General features: G+C 43.4%; 2 protein-coding genes across 2 annotated transcripts; both read left to right on the forward strand.

The window, feature by feature from the left end:
- The first annotated feature begins 8,869 nt into the window (after positions 1-8,869).
- LOC115666415 (uncharacterized) lies at positions 8,870-12,556 on the forward strand. The gene is made up of 7 exons (XM_030588145.2): positions 8,870-9,269; positions 9,657-9,751; positions 9,831-9,948; positions 10,046-10,164; positions 11,052-11,238; positions 11,323-11,466; positions 12,056-12,556. Exons 1-7 carry the CDS (start codon positions 9,003-9,005, stop codon positions 12,344-12,346), a joined length of 1,221 nt encoding a protein of 406 aa, XP_030444005.2. The 5' UTR covers positions 8,870-9,002; the 3' UTR covers positions 12,347-12,556.
- A 1,471-nt stretch (positions 12,557-14,027) lies between these two features.
- LOC130138773 (probable WRKY transcription factor 4) lies at positions 14,028-17,863 on the forward strand. The gene is made up of 4 exons (XM_056313847.1): positions 14,028-14,486; positions 15,155-15,885; positions 15,978-16,118; positions 17,354-17,863. Exons 1-4 carry the CDS (start codon positions 14,103-14,105, stop codon positions 17,568-17,570), a joined length of 1,473 nt encoding a protein of 490 aa, XP_056169822.1. The 5' UTR covers positions 14,028-14,102; the 3' UTR covers positions 17,571-17,863.
- The last annotated feature ends 814 nt before the right edge of the window (positions 17,864-18,677 follow it).

Genomic DNA, 18,677 nt, shown 5'->3' on the forward strand with positions numbered 1-18,677 from the left:
TGGGCTATGTTGTGAAAAGTTAATTGTTTGGTTTATGAGATTGATTTGTAGATTGGATTTCTGGTATTGGAAAATGATTGTTTGATGCTCAATATCGCTGTGAGCCCATTGAGGGGCTTGAGGGTATGCATACCGGGTTTAGGATATCCTTCTGGGCCGAGCCACCGGCTTTGTAGGTGGAGACTCTTGCCAAGGGGGAATCTTGGTAGCCTTGTCACAAGGCTTTGTGTCGTGACCATGGTTAGATATTGAGCAATAGATTGGTCGATGGAATGGACCATCGATGTGTGATGTGATATGAGATTAGCCAATAGAATGGACTATCGGCATGTGCTTTTGATGAGATTCATTAATGGAATAAACCATTGATGTGTGATTTGAGATTAGTCAATGGAATGGACCATTGATGTGGTTTTTATAGAGATTGATCAATGGACTTGACCATTGATAGTTTGAATTGTAATGATGGATTTAAACGTATATTTGGGACTTGTATAAAGCTTTGATGAAAGGGAAAAAACCACCAAAAACCCCAACTTTGCCATATCATGTGACACATTTCCCGAACTTTTTTGTGACACCAAAAACCCGAACTTTGCTTTTTGTGACACATTTACCCCAATGTATTTAGTCCATGGGCATTTTCGTCTTTTTCGCTTTTTCTTTTTTTTCCTTCCGCGAGGGGCCTCGCCGCGCCGGCGTCCGGATCCGCGAGAGGCGGCCCTCGCCGGTCGGGCGAGGGTCGACCCTTGAGTCGGGCGAGGGACGCCTCGCTCGCCAGGCGAGGCGGACCTCGCCCGACGCCGCGAGGTCGCCCTCGCCCGGGCGAGCGAGTGGCGACCTCGCCGGCGTCGGCGAGGTCCGCCTCGCCGGGCGAGCGAGGGCGTCCTCGCCCGACTCGAGCGAGGTCGACCCGCCCGACGCCGGCGAGGTCGACCTCGCCCGAGTCGGGCGAGGACGCCCTCGCTCGCCCAGCGAGGGCGGACCTCGCCCGCGCCGGCGAGGGTCGCCGCCCGGGCGAGCGATGGCCGCTCGCCGGGCGAGCGAGGCCGCCTCGCCCGACTCAGCGAGGTCGACCCGCCCGACGCCGGCGAGTGGTCGACCTTGCCGTGATCGGGCGAGGGCGGCCCTCGCCGCCCAGCGAGTGGCGGCCCTCGCCTGCCCGGGCGAGGTCGACCTCGCCGGCTGCCGGGCGAGGGTCGACCTCGCCCGAGCCGGGCGAGGGACGCCCGCTCGCCGTGCGAGGCCGAACCTCGCCGACGCCGGCGAGTCCGCCCGCCCGGCGAGCGAGGCGGCCTCGCCGATCAGCGAGGTCGACCTCGCCCGACGCCGGCGAGGGTCGACCTCGCTCGAGTCCTGCGAGGGGGCCTCGCCGGATCCGGGCGAGGGCCGCCCTCACTCGACGCCGGCGAGGGGCCCCTCGCCGGATCCGGCGGAGGCCGACGCCGGCGAGGTCCCCCTCACGGAAGGAAAAAAAAAGAAAAAAAGAAAAAGCGAGAAAAGACGAAAATGCCCATGGACTAAATACATTGGGGTAAATGTGTCACAAAAAGCAAAGTTCGGGGTTTTTGGTGTCACAAAAAAAAGTTCGGGGTAAATGTGTCACAGATGGCAAAGTTTGGGGTTTTTGGTGGTTTTTTCCCTTGATGAAATAAAATAACTCGTATTTGATTGATATATATATATATATATATATATATATATATATATATATATATAAGTACGAGTTTCTGGTATGGCTTTATGTATACATGCATAGTGGTTGCTCGATCCGCTTAGAAGAGATACGCACCGCCATCGAGCCGTGGTTGCTCACCCCTCTCTTTCCTCAATCTTTTCGGGTTCCTTGGTTAGTAGCCAATAGAGCGAGAGCGATGTCGTTGGGACTTTTTGGGAGTCGGATTCCTTGTGGTTTGAGGCTGCGTCCTTCGGGTGGAAGGACGGCCGTGTCATCCCTCATCTTGGTAGGTTTTGGGGTGTGACATTTGTTGGTATCAGAGCTTAGGATATGATTTTTGGGACATAAAGTCTTTGGGACGTTGTGAGCTTGTGTGTTAGTTTATAGCGTGTTAGTCTTTTATTGAATACTATGGTATATGTTTTGGAATCTAGGTGACCGTCAATTCTAATTTAGAGAAACGTGCTTTGCCTTGTAAGAGATAACAAAGACAAGCGAGTTGTTACTTTTGATACCAGGAATGTATCTTAAGGTTTTCAATGTGCGGTTTTGGCAAGAAAATGAAGGGGGAGATATTTGGCGAGTCACAACTCAAGATGTGTACTCTTGAATAGGACCGGTTGTCATCGACCATGGATAAGCAAGAATACAAGGAGTTTTGAGTCTCGAGTGCATCAGAAAGTGTAGTGTCAATAGGTGAAGATGGAATTAGTGGTGGTTAGGAAAAAAATATAGCTAGAGCTAGGGATTGTGGTGGTCAAGGTCAGAGGGAGGAATCTCTTACTGTGAAAATTGTTGTAGATGAGGGTGCGTTTAGTAATGGAGATGATATAATAGTCGAGGTTACGAATTCTGAAGTTTTTACAGATGGCATTTGCAAACCCGTTGATGAAAATCTGAAAGTTGAAGGCAATCGTGATGCGTTGGCTGGCAAAAATAGGGAGTTGGAGAGAGATGTAAAGTCTTTGTGGGAAGAAATTAAGGGCTTTAATGGGTGCTATAGAGTGTTCTCTCCCTAGTGGAGTAGGCAAGTCTTGACCCTACATGTTCCAAATAAACAGTGAAGGAGTTACAAAACAAGAACGTGCAACTTATGTACAATCAAGTGGGGCACGCTTGGCGGGTTCAGAAAATTATGTACACTTTTTTTCAAGAAGGAAACTCAAATGAGGAAGAAGTGGAGAAAGATGTAAATGCACGAGTTGAAATATTCATTTTGCAAAAGTTTGTTGGAAATTTGGAAGTAAAGAATTTATCCCTTTAATTAGAATGTGAGAAACATGTTGGAGCCTCTAAATTATCCAATAAGTTGGTTAATGAACTGGAGAGTGAAAATCTTGAGCAGCCGGTAAAAAGGGAAATGCTGATAGATGAAATTGGAAGGTTGAAGACAACATTTTATCAAGTGTTTAGGGCTCATTCAAATTGATGCGGAAGTCGGGCGGGAAGGTGAGATCACAAGACAGCATATACTTTCCCAACTTGACAAATTGCCTCTAGAGCATATTGTGGACGACGTATAGACAATTAAAGAAATCGCTGACAAAGAACAGGGATGAAGAGCAAAAGTTGCTGGTTGAGATATGTTATTTTTCTTGGTTAGAAAAGGAGAATTTATATTGGAAGTCTTGATATGTGGCGATATTTGGTATGATAAGAATTGATCTTAGAAGTTATAAGCTTGAATTGACATATGAGATAGAGATTTACTTATGGTAAATAGGTGCGATCAACTTATGAACTTCTAAATAGCAGGTTATGATCTTACTCTAAATTTTTTTGTGGAACTAGTGGAGGCTGCCAGTTTCAGTTGTGGTTTTCGGTAAAATGGTAACACGAGGCGAGTGTTTCAGTCTTTGAATTAAGAAGAGATAATTTTAAGTGATGATTCTTTAAGTTGAGAACTTGAGACCATTGAATTTAATGGAAACTAGATATGTTCCTATTTCAGTGATTTGGGAAGTTGTAAGCATTCAATCGTAAGAGATGATATCTTAAGTGGTAAATTCTTAGATAAGATTTATGGGTATTTGGGGAGACAATTGAGATTGGAAATTTGAATAAGTGGATCTTGTCTTGAGAGTGTTAAGAGTTAAGTATCTTATGGTATTAGATTGGCAAATTTTGAGATAGTGTTATCAATAATCTCTTCTTGAGGTGTTAGTAAAGACAGGAAAAGAATTCGAAAGTTTTTGTGCAATAAACAAGAGTTGATTTGCGCGAATCTTCGAGTGGATGATGTGATATTCTTGGACTATGTGCGTAATTGAAGTAAATGGAATGTTGAAAGGAGAATAGACAACTTGTGGAAATTCAGGTTGTGATATGTTTTGATTTGATAGATATTCTGTGGATTATATTTCAAGTGTTAGCGAATGATTATCAACTTTATGGTACTAGAGAAAATTGTCGTAACGATATTTTGTTAATTGATGATACTTTGGAGATAGTAGAGACTATGTAGGAATTGATAATTTGGAGATAGTTTGGATACTAGTATACTGCGGTAGTATGATATTTTGGGCATGACAGATTGTAAGCAATAATTTTCGGTGGATTGATTTGAGGATAGTAATACAAAATGGGGAGACTAAGCAATAGATGTGAAATTTGGTGATGATTAGTAGAAGTGGACGGAAAAAGGAATTTCAGAATTTTAGTGATGCAAATGGTAAAGTTGGGCTTATGCTTGTAGACAGTTGAAATCGCATGGCGACATTACTTGTATGATAAAAATACAAAGTCTTTATGGATCACAAGAGTTTAAGGTATATTCTTACGTAAGCAGAATTGAATATGAGGCAGAGGAGATGGTTGGAGCTTCTGAAAGATTATGATTTGTTCGTCCATTAATACAAGCAAGGCAAGCGTAGTAGCAAATGCCTGGTATGTCTTCTGGAAGTGACAACTTTACTCGCTACTTGGAAGTTTATTCTCGAGGATATGAGCAAATTGGACTTGAAAGCTACATGAGTGATTGTTGATCGATTGACCAAGTACGCGCATTTTTTTTGTCATATCAAGTTGGCTTGTTCTTGCACGCCAAAGGATGTTTATGACAAGATAAAGGTCCAGATTGTTGAAAATACTGGAATTCGGGAAGAGTTAGACTCCAGTGAAGGTGGGGATGAATCCATGAGTGCCAATTCGGATAAACTAGTAGAGTATATAAAAACGTTGTCTCAATGCTCATCTAGTGGAGGTATTCGGCTAGATCTTGTAATGGCTAAGGCACAGTTGTTGACCTTCTACAGACAGAAAGGTTACCAAAAAAAAAAACTTCTTGAACTACAATTTTGTGAAGGCTTGATGGAAAGTATTGCTAAAGCTCCAATGGCAATAATCATGTGGGCAATAACACAAAATTAGCACTCTGGTTTATGAGAACGTGATGGTCTCCTATCGGCAAGATGGTTTGAAAGCCCCCAAAGTCTCGTCTCATGGGCACAAAAACCACTTGAAGGATATAGCTGATTGTAAAAAGAAAGAAGTTTGGCTGAATCGATAGATGATTCTACAGATTATTAGATGAGGAAACTAATCTTGACGGTAAAGCTTCTGTGTGTTGGTCATTTGAGGTATGGTCTAGATGGAAATTCTATCAGTTGACAATTGATAATAAGATGGTATACGAAGTCTTCGAGAACTAATTATTTCTTCGAATCATGCTAGAAGGACTTTCCACTCATGAAAAGGAAATCTAGTATGAAGATTTGTATGTACTGCACGTCACAAATCTCGAAGGTTTTGCAAGAATGGTCAGACTAGTTTCTGTTCTCTGATGCTTATGTGAACGAACTATGAACTACTTTTTGTGATCGAATAATTTTGGGGGTGATGATAAACTTGAAATAGAAAAGGAAGCAAAACTGATTTTGATCGGAGGCGCAGCGAAAGCGTGGTGGACCTTTGGAATATGCTGGTAAAGTTTAAAGAAACAGAAGAGTTTATTTAGAATATATGTGAAGATGCAATGGCAAAATCACACCAGGAGCCTTCTTGGGAAATTTTTAGGAGGAGGAAACACGTAAATATCCTTATCTGTTGTTGATTGAGGTAAGTGCAAATTTTGAGGACGAAATTTATTTTAAGGAGGGGAGAATGTAAAGTATGAGTTTTAAAGGTCAAAAAGTCAAAGGGAAAAAGGAAAAGAAAAGAGAAGAAAAAGTTTGAAAAGTTAAAAAGAATAAAAAGAAGTATTATAAAAGGGGAAAAATGAGACCATCGGCTGAGAGAAGCGAGAGCTCACCGAGAAGAAGAAAGAGAGGAAAGAAAGAAGAAAGAAGGGAGAAAGAAAGGGTTTTTGCACATGCTCGCCACAGGAGTCTCGCCAAGCCGGAATTCGTTCATATCGCCACGCTCGGTAAGTATTCGCACCCATTGTTCGTTCAATCGGAATATTTTTTGGGGTTAGGGCTTATATTTTGGAGTTATGAGTTATTCGAGCGGCGAAGTCTGATTTTTGAGTCGTTGAGCTATGAATATATATAGAATTGGTAGTTTAGGGTGCTGCAAGGCTGTGAGATCTTACGGAACTCGATTTGGACTTTCGGTTTGCCGGATATGAATTTTTGAAGTTGAGCGCGCGCAATGAACAGTGCGCGGCCAGAGGTTTTTAGGCTGATTTTCGTCTGTTTTTGGCTCGATTTTGGGACGGCCAAGTTGGGGCTTTTGTAATACTCTGAACGGGCTTTCTTTTGACTATAAGTTTGCTAGGATCAGAGTTCGATGAAGAAAGTTATGACGCGATCAAGTTTCGCGTTCAAGTTTTGCGTTGCGGACGGTTTGGATAATCGTTTTGGATGAGCAATTTGTGAACGCCTTTGAGTTGTCCTGTTAGCGTTTAAGCATCGTTTGGCCGTTTTGTAGTTGTCGTAGTATTTTACTTGGTTTGGACGTCGATTCTCGTTTAATTGTTAGGGTTACGAGATCGTCGGTTCGAGTGAGCGTCGTTGTGTGATTTTTGGGGATTCCAGGTGAGTGGTGCTATCTCTTCTTCGGTTTTGTAAAACCCATGCCTTGAAATATATATAGAACTTAAAATAGTATTGTTATTGCATAAAAGTTCGGGTCGGGCATTTACTACCCTGTTGATTATTTGAAATGTTATGGTAAAGCATTTCTAGAAATGGCTTATATATTGATTATCGTGAAATGAATTGAGAAAATTCTTTATGAAAAGAATTCTTTTGTTGAAGGTTATACATATTGATTTATGAAGAATTATGAAATGGTTATGGAAACATATTATGAAATGTGTCGTGAAAGTTTATATATATGTATTGTCTTGTGAAGCTGGTTTATGAATGATTTGAGAAATGGTATGAGAAAATAGCGGATGGGTTATGTTGTGAAAAGTTAATTGTTTGGTTTATGAGATTGATTTGTAGATTGGATTTCTGGTATTGGAAAATGATTGTTTGATACTCAATATCGCTGTGAGCCCATTGAGGGGCTTGAGGGTATGCATATCGAATTTAGGATATCCTTCTGGGCCGAGCCACCGGCTTTGTAGGTGGAGACCTTGCCAAGGGGGGAATCTTGGTAGCCTTGTCACAAGGCTTTGTGTCGTGACCATGGTTAGATATTGAGCAATAGATTGGTCGATGGAATGGACCATCGATGTGTGATGTGATATGAGATTAGCCAATGGAATGGACCATTGGCATGTGCTTTTGATGAGATTCATTAATGGAATAAACCATTGATGTGTGATTTGAGATTAGTCAATGGAATGGGCCATTGATGTGGTTTTTATAGAGATTGATCAATGGACTTGACCATTGATAGTTTGAATTGTGATGATGGATTTAAACGTATATTTGGGACTTGTATAAAGCTTTGATGAAATAAAATAACTCGTATTTGATTGATATATATATATATATATATATATATATATATATTATATCTTTGGATTGAAGTACGAGTTTCTGGTATGGCTTTATGTATACATGCATAGTGGTTGCTCGATCTGCTTAGAAGAGATACGCACTGCTTACTGAGCTGTGGTTGCTCACCCCTCTCTTTCCCCAATCTTTTCAGGTTCCTTGGTTAGTAGCCAATAGAGCGAGAGCGATGTAGTTGGGACTTTTTGGGAGTCGGATTCCTTGTGGTTTGAGGCTGCGTCCTTCGGGTGGAAGGACGGCCGTGTCATCCCTCATCTTGGTAGGTTTTGGAGTGTGACAGTGGTTACATCAAAATGCACCCCCGTGAGTTAATTTCAGTTTTCACCTATATCTCGTAAATTTCTCTCCCTTTTATTTGGTGTACAGTTCGGTTCATTCCTGCTCCCTTCACTATCCTAGAAGCCTGCCAGGAGCCGCTCATTATGTAGGCCCTCTGGCCTTGACAATCACTCCCTGCCTTTGTCGAATTGGGTCGTTATAGGTCCACCAGCTTTTGCCTGGTTTGTCCTCGAACCACATGCCTACTAGAAGAGATCCCGCTTTGATACCATATTATGACATCCGTAAATCGACTCACTGAGGTATTGTCCACTTTGGCTCATCCCACACTGAAGTTCACGGTTTTGTCCTTCAACGTACAGGTGGGTATCTTCCCAGGAGGTCATTCATCCTAGGCATACTCCCACGTGAGCACGCTTAACTTTGAAGTTCCAAAACTAAGTATTACCGTTACGTCAAAAGGCTCCTTAGTGAGTTAATTTCAGTTTTTACACGCATACACACATACACACACACACACATATATATCTCAAAATCGCTCTTCTCATATTCGGTGCATAGTTCGATTCATTCATGCACCCTTCATCATCTTAGAAGCCTATCAAAAGACTCTTCTTATCCACACCCTCTAACTTATTTTCTGAATTTTTTTGCTAGTTTTTCTTTTCCTTTTTTCTTCCTCGTTTTTCCGCCGGCCATAGGCGAGAGCCGATGACCTTCACTTGGTTTGGGCGAGGGCGTCGGTGCTCGCCCATATCTAGGTAGGGGTCACAATGCCCTCATTGGTCAATGGGCAAGGGTCGCCGACCAAGACTAGGAAAAGAAAAGAAAAAAAATTTACAAAAATTATCCACGTCGGCGATATCCCGTATCATCATCGTCACATGAAAATATTTTTCCCTGCGCGAACTTTCTAGAAAAGAGAGTTTTCCTTTTTCTTTGGCAGTGCCAATGAAGTTTAAAAACGACCTTACCAACGGTTCTTCCCGCAAAGCATTTCCCGCTGCCGAAACGACGTCGTCGGACGGATCTGATCGGCAGATTTTTTTTTTCTGGGGACAGGGGAGGAGCGCTTGCTGCTATCATCATCATCATCATCGCAACTTCGCAAGCTGCGGGACGGCGCTCCCTCTTCCATGGCTTCCATCTGCAACCCCTCCCTCTCTTCCCTCCCGAAGCTCGAGAGCTCGCCGAGCCCCGGCAGAGCGCTCCCCTCGTCGTTCCACCCCGCGCCGAGGTCGAAGCGTCCGAACCGCTCCGCCGCCTCCTCGATCCCGGCTCCGAGATGCCGCGCGGCGGCGGCGGCGGCGCGGAGCTCGGTTCCGCGGCGGGGATCGATGACCACCGACAACCTCCGCCGCTTCGTCGACCTGAACTCGGGCAAGTGGAGCGGCTCTCTTCACGTGAGTCCCGCGTTCGGTCGGCCCGCTCTTCTTCGTCTTATCTTTGCAGTAGGGTCGTCCTCGTGCCTCTGCCGTTCATGTTGCTGCGCTAATGCCTGACCCAAGAGCAGGCCTGAAATGATGTTAGGGTTTGACTGGTCGTAGAGGGTGCTTGGCGGATTGAAGTTTTTTAGGATTAGAAGAGGTCGTTGAGTGGCACTGACAACATCATTTAGAAGCATCCGAGTCATTCGGTGTTTGACATTTGGTTTAATAGCTGATTCTGGGTCGGTGGTGTGGAAGCTTCGCTGTTACTAATGCCTTACGACTCGCGTTGGCAACTGGATGCGAAGTTTTTTATAATTGATGCAATGTCTTTATGTTGAAGTATGTGTTCCGCGTCTGCAGCAATTTGATGCCCGCGGGAATCTGTTGCATAAGATAAGTACGAAGCTCGCCGCGAGTTCTTATGGAGAAGATGAGCTCATCAGTCTTATCCAAACGTAAGACTCCATCGGGCTTCTCCTTGTTGAAGTTTCGATGCAGGCATCCGTTATGGTCTAATTGGACTGCACCTTGTAGGCTTTACATAAAACAGCCGCAATCAGGCACTTCGATTTCGGAACACGACGAGGAACCTGAATGGGCAGAGTATAAGATAAAAGAAACCAACATGTTCACTGTCGACAAGTATCAGCAGGTAAATTTCGGATATGCCGATGCTTGAGAGAGTTCGTGTCGCTGGATTGTGCTTCATTCATTGGCTCCTGTTGTTATCCTACATAATTAGTCCATAGTTAGGATTTTTCCCAGATGAGAGGGCGTTTGCTCTGAGGTATCAGACGGCAGGCATGCTTGAAACTGTATTAAGGCAAGGAGTTCTCGGGGAAGATGACACCGGCGAAGAATCTCCAAAGTGAGTGCTTGTTTTGTTTAAATTTTTTTTTCTCGGTCATCTGTCCATCTTTGGCCGTCGTTCATGGTGACTAAGGCTAGAGAGAAGGCAAAGGTGACTAATTCGCTGAATGAAAAACATATATCCTTGTGCATTTTAAATAAAGCATCGTTTTCTTTCCTCTATGGCTTCCTGTTGCATTAATTGAATAGACAGAACAAATGAGCGATAGCTACCTAGGTTTCAGACAATCATTTCTCCACTATGAACAACAACCGTGTTGATGGCTTGGCACATTACGCTTCAATTCATATTTCCAAGGACGGGATCTACGCGCAGAGCAGGTAGACTGAAAAGAATGTGGTCTGAATTGTCAAATTACTTTCAACCAGGAAAAGAAAAGGAGATAAGTCTTAAATAATGATTACTATTTGTAGGTCTCAGTAAACCTGCTCCTCTTGACAGAATCCAGAGAAATGAGTTACACAGCTTGTCCCAATGAGGGTTGTATTCATTGAAAAGGCAGATTTGCGCCTCAACAGATTTACAAGCTGCTTTGTAATCAATTCTGGAGATGCATCATAGCAGAGACCGATTGTACAGGATTGTCGATAATTTGTTGATTCTTCACATTTATTTTGGTTGGTTCCGTTACATGACCTGTCTAGACAGTCTACTCTTTAGCTGGAGACTTTAATGCGATCAATAGAGCCTCCGTTCTTTTATCGTAGCCAATTGCATCCGCATTTTCAGGTGGAGCATCGTCGTTGTCTGATCTTTTCTGTTGTTATGGCTAAAGCTTCTGTCTATGAGGTTTCAGAGCTTCAAGATTATCCAGTGTATCCTGCTCTTCTTTAGCGCTCCAGATTCTTGCTTCTTTCTTTTGCTGAAAAGGCTTTGCTGCGCAGAAATCTCAAGCTTCCATCTCGCCGACCTTCGCTTGTATGTGAGAATTGCCTCTATTCGCAACAAGCAGATATACGAGCAAGAGCATTCCACATCATGGACCCAAAGGGTGTCATTGAAATGCTTCTCATATTTCTCGAAGAAAGAGGAAATGGGTTGTCTGTACCTCCTTCACTTGAGAACTCTGACGTAAGTTTTGAGATATTGCTCATCTTTTAAGTGGCTATCGAAAGTGAAAGATTAAGTATTTGCTGTCTTTCCTCTTAATTACAGGGAAGCATAGATAGGATTATGCCATTTCTCGGCAACTGGAAGGGGCATTCCGTAACAAAGCGTAGTGGTGTTTATGGAGCAACAATTGCTGAAGCTGGTTCAGTTGCATTACTTCAAATGGATGACAGGGGGCAGTTAGTTCAGGTTTGTTGTAAGTAGAATTCAGTAGCTAATATAAGCTGGAAGTGATTATATTAAATGTCATCTATGAAGATGGAGAACTTTAGAGAAGCAGACATCGAACTTGTCAGATGCTATTAACCTGTTAATGTTGGCTGTAAGTGATTCAGAAATGTATATTACAAAGCTCTGGTTTGAGTTTTGCTTATCCCAAGATGCATGAGTTTCGATATGTCCACAAATGGGTGACTCCCACTGAGAAGTTACACAAACAGTTTGTTCGTGGTTCCACTAATCTCTACTTTGATTAAACAAAATTTAATGGCAGTCAGGTCTATCAATGCTGACAATGCAATTCCATAAAATTATCCTTAATAAATTGTGCAAAGCAATAAATGTGAAGGCTGCTGACATAATTAAGGCTACTACTTAGGTAGTTGTCCTCTTGCTCCACTTTCTCCAATTACCTCAACCAGCTCCCTTCTCTCAATCTTGCTGACTTGGTTTAATGAGCCGCAAAAACTGCAAATTATGCTTTAGAAAAGTTAAATGTGTTTTCATGTTCAATTAGTGACTCACGAGTTTGTTCGCTCTTTCCTCATCATCATGCCAGGAGATTACTACAACATCCTGTAGCAGTGAAGTCACCAGCAACGTGCATTGGACGGGTACAATGTCAGACAATGTGGTCACATTTGACGGTGGGTACCAGATGACGCTGCTGCCTGGAGGCATGTACATGGGCTGCCCATCTAACGTAGCTAAGAGCGTGGCCGAGTCTAAGTCATTCCATTTGGAATTCTGCTGGCTCGAGGCACCTGGAAGGAGACAGAGGCTTATTCGCACATATGATGTGGAAGGCTTGGCCGTCTCATCGACATACTTACTGGAAACCAAGTCTTGAGGTTGAGAAAAGGATAGGTTCCTGGTCAATTGTAAAACTAGACACGATTACTTGTATCGATTGAGTCGTGCAAAATGAGTATTCTGTTCGAGCAGAACTTGGAAGCAAGAATTTTGTCCTAGCTGCGCGTATAATGTCGAATGAGATGCAAGACAAATTCATGCTTTTGGAGTCACCTTATTCGTCATTTAAAGCGACTTTTTGGTTCATTAGTCTTGCTGTTCAAGTTGCAAGTGGGAAACCAATTTGCTGGCTTTGATTGCTCTGTGACAACTTGCGAACTCTGTATTGCTGGAAAACGATCGGTGAACTGGAACGTGGGGTTACATACAATCAAGAATGCCAAGTTGCAAGAGTAGGCCCTCAGCCTCCGTATCGATGCTGACATCGGCAAAGCACGAAACTCATGGGTAATGGACATCAGCTCGACCGAGCGAGCCTAACCTGTATGTTAGTCTAGACAAGCTTCCCCATTTTCATCGCGCTCCCGTTTCTTTGCTACAAAAAATTTCGAATCCTGGACGAAGCATCGCCATCCTTCCGGTAATATCTTATCTTCCTATCTCGAATTCGAGTGATCCTGAACGCGAGCGGATCGCCTTGAAGCCCAATCATGGAGGATGTCCGGACTACACGCTGCTGCTCAACTTTTTAGCATGAATTGAATGCTGCTGCTGCTGCTGCTGTTGGACTAGGACATCGACTTCAATTTGTGGTACCAACAAGCTTATTGTGTGTCCCCATGTGCACGTCAAGTCCACCCCAACTTCTTCTGTTCATTCGATGTATTCGGTTCGAGCTTCCGACGTCGTATGGGGGCCTGCAGAAGCCACCTGTGCAATTGAAGGCAAAAAGGACTGTCATGAGTACCCCCCGGCCAATCTGCGGGCAATTTGCCAAGATGGGCGTGGTTCGTACTCGTAGTTTGCTCATCTTCCCACGGAATTCATTCCGTTGTCTCTTGCGTGACAGAAGAAACTGCTCTATTGGTAATCTCTCTCTCCAAGCAAAATCTTTCTTGACCTCCTTTTCCAATATCAACAGGTGCCCGGAATTCTTTGAATACCTATCTAATCATCGGATTATAATAGAAGACCCGAAAATCATATCAAGAGACTATACAAGTGTATTGATTCAAACCCAAATCTGGAACAAGAATTTTACTTAAACCGAATTGAATTATGTAGCTCCGAACTCCCGTTTTGTTAAGATTTTTGGTCACTCTATTTTGCTAATAACAATAAATTATCACGGACTCAAAAAGCCACCGAAATTAGCTTTGATTATATGTCGGCTCTGAAACCGGGAGACCTGATACATAAAATTCTTCGTATTCAAAAGACATCACGATCCATTTTCCGTGGTTTACATGATAAATTATTTGGTCCTCGACATTTTTATTAGAAAATAGCTAATGAGAGACGCTAGTTATTAAAATCCTTTTTTTTAAATTTTTTTTTACTGAACTCCCTTGTGGATAGCGAAGACAAAAACAAAAGAGGCCAGGACAGCAAGTGGCGGTGGGCCGGTGGTTGCGGCTCGCAACGACAATAAATGTCGTCGCCACGTGCGAGAAATTAAAAAGCATTATAAAAATCGGGTGGGAGGAGAAGAAACACCCAAAAAAAAAATAATAATCAAGAAACGAAACGAGAGAAAACGGGACGCCAGTGAGAAAAGGCCAAAGCACCGCTCGTTTGATGCGAGAGCTTCCGCGGCGGAGAGAAAACACCACGCACACGCAGAGCCCGAGGGAATGGCCGGGAAGAAGCAACAGCAGCCGCCGCGGCCGCCGCTGCGGCCCACCATCTCGGTGCCGCCGCGGCCGGCGGCGGCCGCCATGTTCGGGCCGTGCGGGAGCCCCGGCCCGCTGTCCCTGGTCTCGAGCTTCTTCGCCGAGCCCGACGGCGGGTCCTTCTCGGAGCTGCTCGCCGGGGCCATGTACTCGCCCCTCGCCGTCAGCGCCTCGGGGCCAATAAGCTCGTTCCTTTTGGACTACCCGCGCGATGACCCGCCGTGGGAAGTGGAGTTTCGAGATGGGCCGGCGAGCTTGGCGGTTGCCAGGTCGCCGTTGTTCACGGTGCCCCCGGGCTTGAGCCCTTCTGGGTTGCTCCTGTCGCCGGGTTTCTTCTCTCCTAAGGTGATTTGTTGCGCTTCGTTTCGTGGGTGTTCGGGATGATATCGAGATTCCACCTTTGTTTTTGTTTTGTGAATGAATGCGTCTTTTCGGAGTTCAGCTGCAGTCGCTAATCTTGCGACCGCAGAAATTTGCATCCCAAGAGAGATAATTGGTTAGAAAGATGAATTTTTCGAGTATCTCTAGTGCTTCACTTATATTGTCTGAAATCAGAGTCCTGGCTATGGGATCAAGGCGAACGGTCCATAGGTGAGAAATGGACTTAAGTTTGAAATGTCATTTCCTTCAAGAACCTTGTCTCAAAGGTCTCACCCAGATTGTTGCTGCAGTTGTTGCGGCAATTAGTGCGCATTTCTTCTGAGCAGGCTCCATTGTCTGAGATTTTTTAATTAACTACCTAGGCAAGTTCCGTGCTCTCTCACTCGTTACATGTCTAGAGTGTTGATTTTCGGTTATTGGAGATGTCTCGTCTTAGACTCTGACCCAAGATAATTTTATGCTACTGTAATTTTGAGACCTTAAGAAGATCAAAACAATACAAAATCCTCTGGAGAGTAGCTCCTGGGATTGTTTTAGTTGCACATAGAAACTCACCGTTTACAAAACCTAGATAATGTGCTTTCCTGAAGTTATATATGAATCTCCTCTAATGGTCCTTATGCACAAAGCAGAGTCCCTTTGGGATGTCCCACCAGCAGGCCTTAGCACAAGTGACTGCTCAAGCTCAGGCTGCACTAGCATGGTCTCATGAGCACTTGCAATTAGAAATTGATCCTCCATCGGAAGCATCAAAAGAGCCACTCCCAGACGAACCATCTCTTATGCTGAATGAGGATTCACATCAGCTGTCTCCATCAGATGCTACCACTTCCGTGGCCGAATCCTGTGATATCTCTAGTTCCAGTCACAAATGGGAAGCTCTTCCCATGGTTCTCGAGAAGCCTACTGAAGATGGGTATAATTGGAGGAAGTATGGCCAGAAGCAGGTTAAGGGCTGTGGTTATCCCCGGAGCTACTACAAATGTAGCCATCTGAATTGCTCAGTCAAGAAAAAGGTCGAGCATTCTCTTGATGGTCGAATAACGGAGATTACTTACAGAGGGCAACACCAGCATGAAATGCCTCAAGCCAAAAAGACTTCAAAAGATGGTAACAACTTGAACAGGAGCACAAATTCTCTGGCTAAACCTCAAGCTGTGCTTCAGGGTCAGAATGGGCGCCAATCTGCTCCTGCAATGCTTGGGAGTGGGAGAGATGAGGAGTCTTCTCGAGCAAGTGCTTTGCATACCAGCAGCTTAAGTAACTATGTGGAGTTAGATGATTCTAAATCAAAGGGAGAAGGATCTGATGTCGGTAATGATGATGCTGACGCAGGTGATGATGAACCAAATCTCAAGCGGAGGCAAGTTTTAACTATGATGTTCTACATAAGCTTACTGTTTTTCTTCTTGTATACTCTTTTTACACAGATTTATATTATGCTTTGGCTTGTAGGATTGTGCCAATTCAATCAAGCAAATATGTCACGGAACCCAAGATCGTTCTGCAGACAAGAAGTGAAGTTGATCTGCTGGATGATGGCTTCAAGTGGCGCAAATACGGGCAGAAAGTGGTCAAAGGGAGTTCCTACCCAAGGTACTGAATTTTCTGTGTTTATTGATGAAATTGTCACGAGAGATTTTTGGTTATTCCATAGGCATTTCTTCCCATTCTTGCCTGCTGTTCGTTGGCTTGACAATCTAATCATGCTTGGAATTGCAGTCTTGATGTCAGATGCCATTAGCCCTTGAAATTAGATTTTGTTGTCTTGCCTCGTCAGATGTCAAAGATGTTTATGAGCAAGTGTTGTTGATCCATACAGTGTGTATAGTAGATTTTTTTCTGATGGTCAGTCAATACAGTGTATATAGTAGATTTTTTTCTGATGGTCAGTCAATACAGTGCATATAGTAGATTTTGAACTCAAACGTGAAGCCCTTTTTTGGCGACTTTTGTCTGTCTGTAATGGGGTGGGGAGGCAGGATGTTGCCTATAGTTTTTGCCATGTCTCTATGCCTGAACAAGCCAAAGCATAGGAAAGCAGTCAAAACTTGGGGAAGGGTGTCTTTGGCTTCAAATAATGAGGTGAAATACTCAATGATCTCAAAGAAGCCCCTTAGATTTTAGCAATGTGTTTCTCAATACTTTCAAAAATGCAGGGTCACCCAAATTGGTTCAGTTGAATTCGGTGCAAAATCATACAGCAGCAAAAACATTGTGCATGCAAAACAAAACCAGGGAAAAGATTTTGCTGGACATCTTTATGCTCCAAGGATCTCTTCTGAAGTGTCAAGAGTAACATATATTCCTATCATTGTCTTATGCCATCTCATAGATAATTGGGTGAAGTCATCAGGAGTATGGATTATTAACATTCTAGTTATTGCGTCATCTGTTTAAGACTGTCTTTTCTTGCATACTCGATAGGTGGTAAAGATATCCCGTCAGGAATACCAGATTGTTGTTACAACACCTTTTACTCTGTCTTGTTTTGCTTGCATTACTTTAATCATCCAATCTTAGATCACAATTGAGCCCACCCAACTGCGATTTCTGAGGTGCGACAAGTCTTTTTCCTTCCACAATTTTAGCACATAGGAGTGAAAAACAGCCTATATATGTTGCCTGGCGTTAATGTTTTCCTTTGCTTTCCATGATGTTGAAGTTGAATATTTCATAAACGATGCTCTCTCTCTCTCTCTCTCTCTCTGTTGGCTGGAAGAGAGATTGATTTTCCAAATAGTACAATCCAATATTTGAGCGCTTCAATTAGCATTTTCTTCTGTTAAGGACCGCTCTGATGCAATATAAAATCACTCTATGCTGCGCAGGAGCTACTACAAGTGCACTTACGCAGGCTGCAATGTCCGTAAACACGTCGAAAGGGCTGCGTCGGACCCCAAATCCGTCATAACCACTTACGAGGGAAAGCACAATCACACCACACCATCTGCTGGAAAGCGAGGCCGCACCGTTGAGGCAACGGAATTTGGCGATGTCCAAAGACCGTCAGTTCTACGACTGAAAGAAGAGCAAGTGGCTGCTTGAGCCTTAAGCTACTCGATCCTCACCTACTTAAAAGAGCTCATGGACTTCGTGGATCTTGGTCACAGTCGCGCAAGCCATCTATGGTCGAACAGAAGTGTGTTAAATATGTAAATGAGCGAACCCTCTTGCTGTCACTTGGGGACTGGTATTTTCCATGCACAAAAACCACACCAAGTGCGCAGGGGAAGGTTATTGCTTATGCTTTATGCATCTCCTCCTGTAACTAAGCATCTGTAACTCTGTTGTTGTATCAAGTGCCAAGGCCGAGTCTCCCAAAAAAAGTGAGATTTCAAGGAAGTCTTTACTCTGTTTTATCAATTGGCTCCCTCTTAATTGATTCCGTGCTTAAAAAGAGAAGCTTTTTACATTGCGGGACGATTCTTGCTAATGCAACCCTTTGTATAGAGGAGCGTCCGCTCCAGTATCGACCAACTGGTCTTTGCATGGAAAAGGGCAACTTCTGAAACAATTCCATGGCTTGAACATCATTTACAGCACCAACTCGAAAAAAATTGCAGTTTTGGCATGGAAATAATATATGATCAGATTCTCTAAAAATCGTATGGCAAATTGAAATGGCAGAGCAGCTTCCGAAGGTGAATCATTCATTATTTGCCTCACAATCATCCAAAGCGCAGACTAAGATCTGCATTCAATAAACAACATCGAAAAGGCCCCGGATTTCGAAATGCAGAATTAAGATTCAACACCGAGATGCAAAATGGAGAGGACCCATAGCGAAAAGGAAGGTTTTTTTTTTTGTTTAATGTAGGACGAAACCAGTCGCATTGATACCGATTCAGTTCAAAACCTTTCAATTGAACTAATTTAGTTCTAAACATTTTGTATTTATGCTAATAAAGTCAATCCGGTCAATTTTTGCTGAAAATTACTGGCATGGATGCCGGACGCCCTATGTGGCATGGTTGGCGCAAACATAGAAATTTTTTAATAATATTTTAATAACTTTTTAAATTTTTTATAATTTTTTAATAACTTATCAACTTTTGCAGACTCTATGTACATGACATTGGGAAACAAATACTAAAAGTAACGTAACTTTTGTATGATGTTTACTTTAATAGAAAAACTTTTCGTTAGATCACT

The sequence above is a fragment of the Syzygium oleosum genome, unplaced genomic scaffold, assembly GCF_021117445.2.
Source record: "Syzygium oleosum isolate NSW1041296 unplaced genomic scaffold, Sole_v2.1 Sole_v2.08, whole genome shotgun sequence".
Lineage (NCBI taxonomy): Eukaryota > Viridiplantae > Streptophyta > Magnoliopsida > Myrtales > Myrtaceae > Syzygium > Syzygium oleosum.